Source organism: Chaetura pelagica, unplaced genomic scaffold (assembly GCF_000747805.2).
Source record: "Chaetura pelagica isolate M959 unplaced genomic scaffold, ChaPel_1.0 scaffold278, whole genome shotgun sequence".
NCBI classification, from domain to species: Eukaryota; Metazoa; Chordata; class Aves; order Apodiformes; family Apodidae; genus Chaetura; species Chaetura pelagica.
Window position 1 is genome coordinate 4,609,142 of NW_009954497.1, and position 11,437 is coordinate 4,620,578.

Genomic DNA, 11,437 nt, shown 5'->3' on the forward strand with positions numbered 1-11,437 from the left:
TGCAGGGTAGCTCCCTTATCCAAAGTGTCCACTTCCCCACTCAGTTCAGTATCATGGGCAAACTTCATCAGAGTATACCTGATCCCATCATCCAGGTTACTTATGAAGATATTAAACAGAGTTTGGCCCAATGTCAATCCCTGGGGGACTCCACTTGTGACAGGTTACCCATTTGAAAAGGAGCTATTTACCAGCACCCTCTGAGTGCGACTTGTCAGCCAGTTTCCCACCTACTGCACAGACCACTTGTCTAGACTGTAACACAGCAGTTTCTTTAGGAGAAGGTTGTGGGGAACTGTATCAAAAGCCTTGGAGAAATCCAGGTAGACAATGTCCACTGCTTGCCCCACCTCATCTGAGCAGGTTGTAGAAGGTGATCAGGTTTGTCAAGCACGATTTGCCCTTGGTGAATCTGTGCAGGTTTTTCCCTGAATTGTGGAAGCTCCCAGGAGGATCTGTTGCATAATTTTCCCAGGGATTTAAATGGGAGTATTTGGCCTGTAGCTTCCTGCATATTCCTTTGAGCCCTTTTGGTAGATGGAGGAGACATTAGCCATCTTCCAATCTTCTGGGGTGTTCCCTGATCTCAGCAACTTCTTGAAGATTCTGGAGAGTGACCTCACAGCAGTGTCAGCCAGTTCTTGTAACACCCTCATGTGGTAACGTGAGGGCCTGTTGATTTTCAGGGGTCAGACTCCTGTTATAGTTCACATACTGACTCTTCTTTCACTGACAGTGAGTCTGTGTTTGCACCAACCTGGATTTTTTTTTGGAAGGCCTGGGGTTAATTTCAAATATAAAGAAACAGCTCTAAAAAAGACCAAATTACAGATTCTTACAGAGTAATGCATGTTTAATTTAAGTAATGAGTTACTCTATAGAATTTCTGTATTAAAAAAATGGATGAACAAATTCACAATTCTAACAAAGTTATTTGCATTCTATGGGAGTATAGTAATATTTCCTACAGCTTTTTTTTACCTAATTTTTTTTTACTCTTTTTTTTTTTTACTTTTTTTTACTTTTTTTCAACATGAAGGAGGGGAGAGAAAAAAACCCAAACAGTGCAATCTTAGACATTCCTCTGTTAAATAGCTTCTGAAATGCTGATAACACTACTAAGAAATGTTTCCTCTGGCTATGTCTGTTCCACTCAGCAGTGTCTGAATGGTGATAGATGCTGCCTGTAGTTCAGTTCCGCTTGTTCAGTAGTTTATTGGTAATCACTTATCTGAGAGTTGAAAGGTGCTTATCTGCCCAGTTAGAAACGTGTACTTACATGTGATGCACACTCACAATATAGCTTCTACCCCTTGAACACACTGAAATTGTTTTCTTATCAGTTCCTCAGACATGTAGATCACTGTAGAATTAACAAGAATGACAAAATGCAAATTACTCTTAAACAGTATTATGTACATTGCCTACATCACACCCTACCACAGAAATAACGTGTAGGGTCTTTTCCCTAGTACACATTTTTCCCTAATACACATTTTAAAACTCATCTCCTTATAGCAAATCTCAGTATTCCTGTTCTTACAGGTATTTCTGCATGTCATCTACCATTAATAAACAAAGCAGCTGTGGCACTGCAAAACATGATTGGCTTTTTTGGGACAAAATTTGCTACATTTTGTCTTATCCTGCAAAGACATTTTGTTTCCAATTTCCGTTTTTATGGTTAACTACTTCAACCTCTACTTTTGCAGCTATGACCTTGTTGCAGTAGAAATCCTGCATCAGGGAGAATTTAGTGTGCTGTGACCTGCCTCATTCTTGCCTCATGCTGCCAGACATCTCTTGAATACCAACAGAGCAGGGATTTGCACTTCAGTACATACTGCCCAAAAGGTTAATCAAGGTCTCTTATGTTGTAGTTAGAAAACTCAAGTATCCTTTTAATGAGCAGTGCTTTCAGACTGACTGTGGCTTGATCTAAACCTATTCAAAGATCTATGTAAATACCAATTTTTAGGATACTGAGTTTACAGTGACTTCCTTGAGAATGTCAAGGACTCAGTAAATTATTGCTTCTCAACACCTGTACTTTCAACCAAGCGTGTGTGCTTTTGATTACTTTATCATGGCCAGAATTCGGTACTCGTATATAAAAAAATGATGGGGAAATATGAAGAGTACACAGGGACATGAGTCATTGAGTATCATTGTAGGGAGAACAAAGGTAGTAAAGTGTAAGGTTAATTTAGGTATTCTGACTCACTGTTCTGAGGAGCTGCCCTTTCTTTCCACTGATCACAGACAAAGCCTCAGTGTACTAAGTAAGCAAACAGACCCTATAGTTGAGTGATGTGAATTTTCTTCCATAAACATCTGTTATTTTAATAACAATTAAGGTAAAAATTTGTATTTCCTAATCTTTTAGCACAGATAAATTAGAGGGGAACTTCTTGCCTTACCTTCTGTTCAGGGAATAGACTGCATGGGTTTGTGTACAGCATTTACCTGAGCTGTTCACCTGCTAGCAAGGGAAACATTTATCAAGAGGACTTCGGTCCAATTTACAATGTTTGCGAATGATTAAATTGATTGTCTTTATTTTTCTTACAGGAATTGTTTCAATTATGACTCTCACTGTTCTTGCCTATGAACGCTACATTCGAGTAGTCCATGCAAAAGTGATTGATTTCTCTTGGTCTTGGCGGGCTATCACATACATCTGGCTCTACTCACTAGCCTGGACTGGAGCACCTCTTTTGGGCTGGAACAGATACACACTGGAAATTCATGGATTGGGTTGCTCAGTGGATTGGAAATCAAAAGACCCCAATGATACCTCCTTTGTGCTTCTTTTTTTCCTTGGCTGTCTAGTAGCACCTGTTGGGATCATGGCCTATTGCTACGGCCATATTCTATATGCAGTAAGAATGGTAAGTTAATTAAAATAACAATTCTCTTAATGTAATGTTTTCAGTGTGTCATGCTTTGGGCCCAACACGACAACAAAGGAACAGCCCCATGGCTGCTCACTCAAGTCCCCCCCCCCTCCCCGGGATGAGGAGGACAAAGCTGCTGGGTCAAGACAAAAGGACAAGGAGGGTTCCTCACTGATTAAGGTCCCAGGCAAAACAGACTCAACTTGGGGAAAAAATAATAATTTAATCTCACATTAATCAAATGCACACAGGACACAGAACACAGAAAACACAAAGAGCAGTGCTTAAATACATTGCACCCACCTGTCTCTTCTTCATGGGCCCAAATAACTTTGTTCCCAGTTTCTCTCCCTCCTTCCCCCCAGTGGCACAGGGGGACAGGGGATGTGGTTTAGAGTAAGTTTCCTTCCTCTTCAGGAAGGAGGATTCCTTACAGTCCTTCCCTGCTTCCCCACAGGGTCCCTCCCATGGGAGAGAGTCCTCCATGAACCTCTCCTTCATGAGTCCATGCCACGAGGTCTGGAGCTGCTCCAGCCTGGGCTTGCCAGAGTCATGGGCTGCTTTGGGAACAAACTCCCCTGGCACCAGGGTGTTCCAAAGCTGTTCTAAACAGCCAGACAATGGACCACTAAATGTAGACCGAACTTTCTTACACTAGCAAATGAGGACAAGTTAGCTTTCTAAAATACTTAAGATGATGAGTGCAGCTATATTGCTATTCTATTTTTCCTCACATTACATTTTTACACTTGATATACAAAATAAAAGTCTGTGAACCATCATGTAAACTTCCAGAAGAATTGTGGCTCATGAGAAAAGGTGTATAGTTGTCTGTGCCGAAACCTAAATCAGTTATTTATACCTAACTCTAGAACTGCTCAGTTTAAAGTTAAATATAGGGACGTTTTACCTTATCATTTATCTTTTTACTTCTACAGCTTCGCTGTGTCGAAGATTTCCAGACTGTTCAAGTGATCAGACTTCTAAAATATGAAAAGAAGGTGGCTAAAATGTGTTTCTTAATGATCTCTACATTCCTTATTTGTTGGATGCCCTATGCAGTGGTCTCTCTCCTGGTAACATATGGCCACAGCAATGTTGTAACTCCAACTGTAGCTATCATCCCATCTTTCTTTGCCAAGTCAAGCACAGCCTATAATCCAGTAATCTATATCTTCATGAACAGAAAGGTAGGTACGTTAAAGATTTACTTATTTTAGTAAATAGTAGCAAATACCACAGTTGTCTAGTTTAGGTCTGGTTTGCTTTAATCTATAAAGCTTAGATTAAAAAAAAAAATAAAATTGAACAGCTAGGATAAATAGTGTAAAAATCTAGCAGAATTAAAATCCCTGGTGGGGCTTAAAGTACTACCTTATTAAAAATTGGATTTTAAATACCTGAGTTCACTCTTGAGCACCCACATTAAAGGGAGGGGAATGACTGTCAAAATTTACATGTCTAGTTTTGACAGTTGACCTATGAAATAGATTACAACTAGAAAACCATCATCTGAGTCACTCCCTTACCACAACAGAACTCTGTCAGAGAAAATTCAGAATACCAAATGTCTGTTTTTTGGGAAGAAAAATTTGCCTCTGACTCTTCTGTTATGACAAGAAAAGTATTGAACAACTTGGTGTAGTATTTCAAATATTACATCAGTAACATTTCTCAAAGCTTCATTGTATTCAAAGCCAGAATCTCATGTTCATGACAGTTAAACGCTCTTTTGAAACAAATTTTATACTGTTAGGAAGCCATACCTATCTATGACATGCAAGTTTTTATTTATGTCTGCCTTTATAGTCTTCATTATGAAAAGTAGACTACCTTTAATATAACCCTGAACACTAACTGGAATTGTAACATGTAAACTTCTGAAACCAAGACTGTATAAAGTTACAGATAACTGGAGTTTAATAGAACCACTTGACAAAGATTAAAAAATCAGGAGTAATTGCTAGAAGGATTTCCCTGGGTTTTCATTACATTTTAGCTCATTATAAAAAATAATTTTCCTGTGATTTCCTACACTAGTTTGCAATAGCCAGGCAGCAGCCTGGGCTAGCCAGCAATCTCTGAAATCTTCAAGACCACCACATAGGCCTTCTCTTTCACCAGATTATCTTGCTCTGTCATTTTGTAACTTTCTATGTCCTCTTTCCAACCGGACCTGTTGCCTCCCAAGCATCAAAGTAGGATTGATATCCTATAACAAAATTTATTGTGTAGTACTTGGAAAAAGAAAGTCACTGGCCATGCAGAATAATACAGAATAATCCTTAACACAGCTAAATGGAATGTTGTTTAGAAGGATGTCCTACTATTTTTCAGAGAAAAGGAGGGTGTCTTCCTGCCTTATCCCTCCCACTCCCCCATTTGTTGGGGAGTCTAGTCCTCTTGTTCTTAGCAGATTGTCGATTGCAGATCCTTCTGCTGCTAAAACACTAAGTAGCATTTCAGTGCCCTCTACTGGCTAGGTGATCCTCTTCAGCTCTTCGGCACAGAGTAAAAAAGTACCCACTAAAAAATGCCACCATGCTTGTTACAGCACTGAAACCACCTCAGAACAACGTGGAGATGTGCAGAAATATGTGGGTTTTTTTAATACATTTATTGTACTGCTGTGTTCACTGGATCGTAGTGAGTGCTTAGGAAGTTGTAACTTCATTCTATCTATTCTCTCTTGCAGTTTCGACGATGCCTTTTGCAACTCCTGTGCTTTCGCCTGATGAGGTTCCAGAGGACTGTGAAAGAGAAACCATCAACAGAGAATGACAAACCAATCCGACCAATAGTTATGTCTCAGAAAGCGGGGGATAGACCAAAGAAGAAAGTGACTTTCAGCTCTTCATCTGTAATTTTTATTATCACCAGTGATGACACTCAGCAAATAGATGACAACAGTAAATACAATGGGACAAAAGTAAATGTCATCCAAGTAAAGCCACTGTAGGGATAAAGTAGAGACATGAGAATGAGATGGACTTTAGCCAGTAGGCTGTTTTGTTTGGAGACCAGTCTCAGTGGCTCTGTCTGTGGGCTGCCAAAAGAAACCGTGTTCTCAAGCTGTGAAATACTGAAGGGATTCTGCAGGTGAAGCTCTGCAGGCATTTCTGTTTTGGCCACAGTACTGAAATCTCTGCATCTGTGCCAAAATTTCTGATGGATGTCTTTACTCTGAATGTTCTTGAAGTATATTGTAGGATTGCCATTCAGGAGAGCTTGGTCAGGCTGGACAAATACGCTGACAGAAATGTTACGAAGTTCAGCATGGGCAAGTGCAAAGTCCTCTACATGGGATGGAAGAACAATGCTGCAGCACAGTAGAACAGAGCCTGGCTGCCTGGGATGCAGCTCTGTGGAAAAGGATGTGGAGTCCTGCAGGGCATGAGCCTGCAATGTGCCAGAGCACCCAGGCTGTACTGACAGGATAAAAGCCAGTAGTCTGAAGTGATTATGCCCTCAACTCAGCCCTTGTTAGGCCACATTTAGATAATGCATCCAGTTTTGGGACCCAAATACAAGACTTCTGTAAATTGGGGTAAGTTCAGTGAAGTCCCTTGAGATTGTCAGGGGCTGTAGTACTTGGCCTGTGAGGAGAGGCTGGGGAAGCTGCACTTCACCAGCCTGGAGATGAAACATCCTCAGGGGAACCTAATAGCAGCCTTCCAATATAGATGGGGAGGTTTTCAACAAGATAGAGCCAGGCTCTTCAGGGTGATTCCATAGTGGAAGGATCACAGACAACAACGATTAACTGAAGCAGGAGATCTGGATAGAATATAAGGAGAAGTTTTTTTACCCTGAGGACAGCTAAGCAGTGGAACAAGTAAGACTAGGGGTTTCCTGAGGTTCTTTCCAGCTTCAGTTATCCTGCAGTCTCTGAACAGCATTCCCAGCACACAGTTATCAGGAAAAAAGGAGGAATGTTTGAAGCTAATTGTAGCTTATTTGCTCTGAATTGGCACTTTGCAGGGTGGGGGTGCAAAAGGTGATGTTGACAACCATAACTGGGGTTATGGTTAAATCAGAAGCCCCAAGAAAGGTGTCCCTGTGTGCTTAGCAGACCATCGTCTTGGTGCTACCTGGTAGGACCCCTGAGCTACATAGTGAAGAAAATAACACAAATCAAAGCACCAGTAAAAAAAGGACAGTGAAAAGGGAGAATTGTTTTTGTTAACAGCATGTGGTCAATACCCTTTTATCTTGCATCCATTTTTTCTGTACATGGATGAGGAGCATCATCCTATATTAATCCTGAACCTACTCTGACACTATTGTGAAAGTAATGGTTAGGGGAGATCAGGATAATTTTTGCCTAAGTTCCAGCGTGAGTAATGATTGCCTTACTTGGAGCTCAGTAAACAGAGTAAATAGAGATTTTTATTTCCCCTGTCTCACCTTTCCGAGTGGTGCTGGTACAAAATGGCAACAGGATTCTGCCTCAGACATGGCTTCCTGTCAGTATTGATTGAGTAAGTTAGAGAACTAATTTTGAATTATGGCAGCTGCTAAACAGGCCTTGTGGACCTGCAACAGGCAGCTTTTCCATTTTCTGTGAAAGCTGTAGGAAAAGCAACTAAGAAAGAATTTATTTCCTCTGGGGACAAATCTGAGAGGTATAAAGGGAACATACTGAATAGCTGTTGGCACTGTAGCTGTTGGTCCTGCAGTAAAGAGTACAACTTCAAAAATAAATAGAAAAAATCAGGGTCTGAATGTAGAAGCTTTAATCTAGTCTGTGGAAGCAGGGGCTGACCTCAACTCAGAACAAGTGACTGGCTTTGTGCTTGTGTCCATGCTTTTGAAGAGGCAAATTCCTTCTATGTGCACCCCTCTAGAGCTCTAACACTGGTGAACTGGCTCTGTGTTATACTTAAAAGTGCATCCAGAGTCTATTCTGGTTTCTAGATTAAATCATATAACCTGAGAGAAAACAGATGAGAAATACTAGTGTTTGTTGCTTTTATATTTGGGTTTGTTTGAGTTTTTGTTTGTTGGTTTTTTGTTTGTTTGTTTTTTGGGTTTTTTGGTTTGGTTTCGCTGCCAATACATAGATATGTTTTCTTATGATGTCAAAGATCTGCCCTTACTAAAGCATGTTCATTGCAACTTCAAGAACTGCTTTTTCATCCAGTGATCACTATATCTATGCACATTTATGTTTATAAAGGAAGAAAGATGTACATTAGCATTCCATATAATGATTCCATCCTTTCAACAAGATGTTTGGTATTTTAGTGCTTTCTGTATATCAAGCCTTCAACAAGTGATTAAATGTACCTTATTTATATCAATGTGTTCTTGGTGAAATATTTTTTTCTCCAATGAGAGGGAGATGGTTTGGTATTGTCACTTGTTTGATACATCTTGAAGGGTAGCACTGGGCCCTGAGAAAACAATAGCATTTCAGGATTCCAGTTGACCTTTGTAAAGAACAAGTATAGTGTCTGTAAAGATAAATTACCCATTGTTCAGATTTATGAAGGTAAAATTTGAATACTTTACAATAACAGTATATGATTTTTAAAATAATTGATGTGCAACATATTTACCACTACAATGCATAACACACTAATGATTATGTAACGATACCTGAAAATGAAACACTAAAATTCTTGTCAATTTGTTATCTTGGCTACTTTGCTTAAATTGGTGGCCTAAAATGATACATTTTTTCCACTGCTTGAGGTGACTTGATCTTATAGGCTGTAGTGTCACTAGCTTTGTAAGCATGGGCATGTGAAGTTAGCATGCTGCAATCCTCTTTGCTCATCTTTTAAGCTCCATTATTTTCTGTGGGCAACTGCAGCACTGCTGCAAAATTCACACTCTGCTACAGAATTTAAGTATTGTAACAGTCAGTCTTTGAGTATCACCAGGTTATTTATGCGTATATATATATTTTTTTTTAATATAACATTTAAAGTCTCCCTTTGGACTATGGGAATGTCACAACTGGCTGTTTTATTCCAATGAAGATGCAGAGATATATGTGGGACATTTATCTCCCATTACAGGAAATGGAAAAGGAAGATGATTAGCATTTATATTTGGACCACTAGCTGTTCCTTAAGTCAGAGAAATGCAGACTAAGAAAGAGGAGAAGGAGAAAGTGTGAAGGTCAAAAGGAGAAGAGATAAGAAAGGTATCTTATTTATGAAAATTTTAAATAAACTTCTTGGTAAGAATTTAATGATCCCATCATGCAAAGGGAAGTGGCAATTGTGGTGAGTACCATGAGATAGCCTTAGAGCCAGTCCATTTCCCATAATGATTTTTCACTGATTTCATGGATTACTGGAAAAATACATGAGATGATTTAGCTAGAATGCCATGCCTAACCTGCAAATACAGGAGCCTCAGTTAAATTACTTCCCAGCAGCTTGTGTGTCAGCGCTCTGTTGGGAGGCATTTCTGCATCTCCTGCATGCTGGGCTAAGGATCCCCTTTCACCCTGTGTTTTGAGGTAGTAATGAATGCTGAAACTGTGTCCACTGACCTGCCATTGTAGAGGATTCTGCTGCTGTCCTGGATCCCATGGAGGCAAGAAACTGCAGGATATATGGTGCAGATCTGCTCCACAGCCTTGTTACCCTCTTCTTTTTTCAGCTCCCAGGAGAAGCTAGATTTATGCTGAATGTATCTGACCTCATGGAGAGTAGTCTTGTCTTATACTGCTAAGACATTATCTTTTATCACAAAGATTACATCAGCCAGGAGATAAGTATTCACAAGCATTATCCTTTGTGCTCCTGTGGCAGCATCTTGCTGCTGTTTCCTGCTAGAATACTGCAACAACTAAGTGAAATGAATATCCAAGTGCTATGTTATGCTAAACCATCCAGAAAGAACAGCCCTTAAGAGTACATTTATCCTTAGCTTACATAAACAACCTTCTGCTCAAAAATGGAATTTGAATTACAATATTTAGAGGTAAGAGGTGAGAAAATTCTGACTATGATGGCAGAAGATTTCACATACTCAGGTCACTGCCTGCGCTCTGAGCTGACTCTGCATTTCCTTTATCCAGCTGCAGCTGAAAATCAGTAATGCCTTTCTCTCTCTTTCTCCTTAACATATTAGTATTGAAGAATTTACTTGCAACGCATAAAAGCTGAAGAGGAAATAAAAATTATTTTCAGTAGAAAATAGGATGCAGGTTGTTAGCAAGTCTTGGCATCAAGCACTGCCTGGACCTGGCTCTTCTGCTTCTTGCTTCATTGCAATTTCCACAGTGTTTGCGCTCCCTCTGGTGGCTTGTTCTGCTCGCTGCCTGCTGATGGAAGAAAGCCTGGCCTCATAAAAGCCTCTTTTCGTTACACATTTTTCCCTGAATATGGGAAGATTCACATTTTCATGTCTATTATATCTTATTTATATTGCATGTACTTCTGTCTTCGAAAAAAGATGGGAAATATATATCTGTAAATAATAGGAAATCTGACCTGTCACAATGGACACAGTGGATTTGAGGACCTTATATCTTTGTATGTTCTGCAGAGTGCAGCCAAATAGGAGACTGGTTATACAGGCATGGTGCTTTCTAAGTCCATTTTTTGTCTTGCTGAAACTTTCTCCAAGTGAAGGTAAAATTCCAGTTGTTGTGTCTCAAAGCAGCCTGAGGTCTACTCTGAGGGAGAAATAACATGGATACATACTGGTTAGCCATACTAGTTTTCAGCAGATTTATAAATCAATGATTGAGACTGAGGCCAAGATAAGTGTAGAATTATTAAACCTTACTTAACAAGCTTACTGCCACCGTGCCCTTTATTCATATTTACTGAATTTCTATTACTATAGTGAGATTCCAGATGTAACTAAAATGGGATTTTGTTTCTGTGATGGATGCCTGTGAGACAGAAATGAGAAATTACTCTTCTCCTTCATCTATGCCATTGTCTTAATGGTTTATCTAATTGACTTGCATCAATACACCCTCAATACTCTGCCTTTCATTTGGTTTGTTGTGCTGCTCTGAGGTGTGTATTGAGTACATGGAATGGGCCATGGCTGATCACTTGAACAGTGTCTGTGCAAATTCCACGAGCAATTATGCTTTTCTCAGGCTTGCTGAAGCCTTCAGAAAGAGGCACTTACACAACTGGGCAAGGTTTTATTTCCTTATGCCAAATATACATTTATTTTATTACCCTTTCAGTAACATTGGGTCTCAGGGAGAGCTTAAAGTATGCTTAATGAGCTTTTGAACATTAATTGCCATTATTTTCCCAGAGGTAATATTCAGAAGAGTTTTGTCCACTTCTGAACCCTATTTCAGCTTAAAAGATCTTTTGAGTACATCACGTTACTGCAACATTTATGTACATCACACAATACCAGTCTGCATCTCCATTTCACATGATGGCTTCTATCTATCATGACTTGCAGCTTTGTAGAGATAGTTATAAAATAAGTGTCTTCTTTGAACCCATCAGAAAACACTGAAACATTGCAAATCACAGAAATATGCATGGTTTTCAGGTTTTTTTTATTGCCAGAAAGCTGCTGAATTAGGGGATGGGGGGGGG

General features: G+C 39.7%; 1 protein-coding gene across 1 annotated transcript; it reads left to right on the forward strand.

Annotated features, from left to right (window-relative positions):
• Positions 1 to 330: 330 nt before the first annotated feature.
• OPN3 (opsin 3) lies at positions 331 to 5,856 on the forward strand. Its single transcript, XM_010004622.1, has 4 exons — positions 331 to 406; positions 2,572 to 2,891; positions 3,836 to 4,087; positions 5,593 to 5,856. Exons 1-4 carry the CDS (start codon positions 331 to 333, stop codon positions 5,854 to 5,856), a joined length of 912 nt encoding a protein of 303 aa, XP_010002924.1.
• The last annotated feature ends 5,581 nt before the right edge of the window (positions 5,857 to 11,437 follow it).

Bases quoted from the DNA above. Each gene is read 5' to 3' on its own strand.
- OPN3 (XM_010004622.1), top strand. From the start codon at position 331: ATGTCCACTGCTTGCCCCACCTCATCTGAGCAGGTTGTAGAAGGTGAT. The intron at 407-2,571 runs GTGAATCTGTGC...TTTTTCTTACAG, and splicing joins TCAAGCACGATTTGCCCTTG to GAATTGTTTCAATTATGACT. The intron at 4,088-5,592 runs GTAGGTACGTTA...TCTCTCTTGCAG, and splicing joins ATATCTTCATGAACAGAAAG to TTTCGACGATGCCTTTTGCA.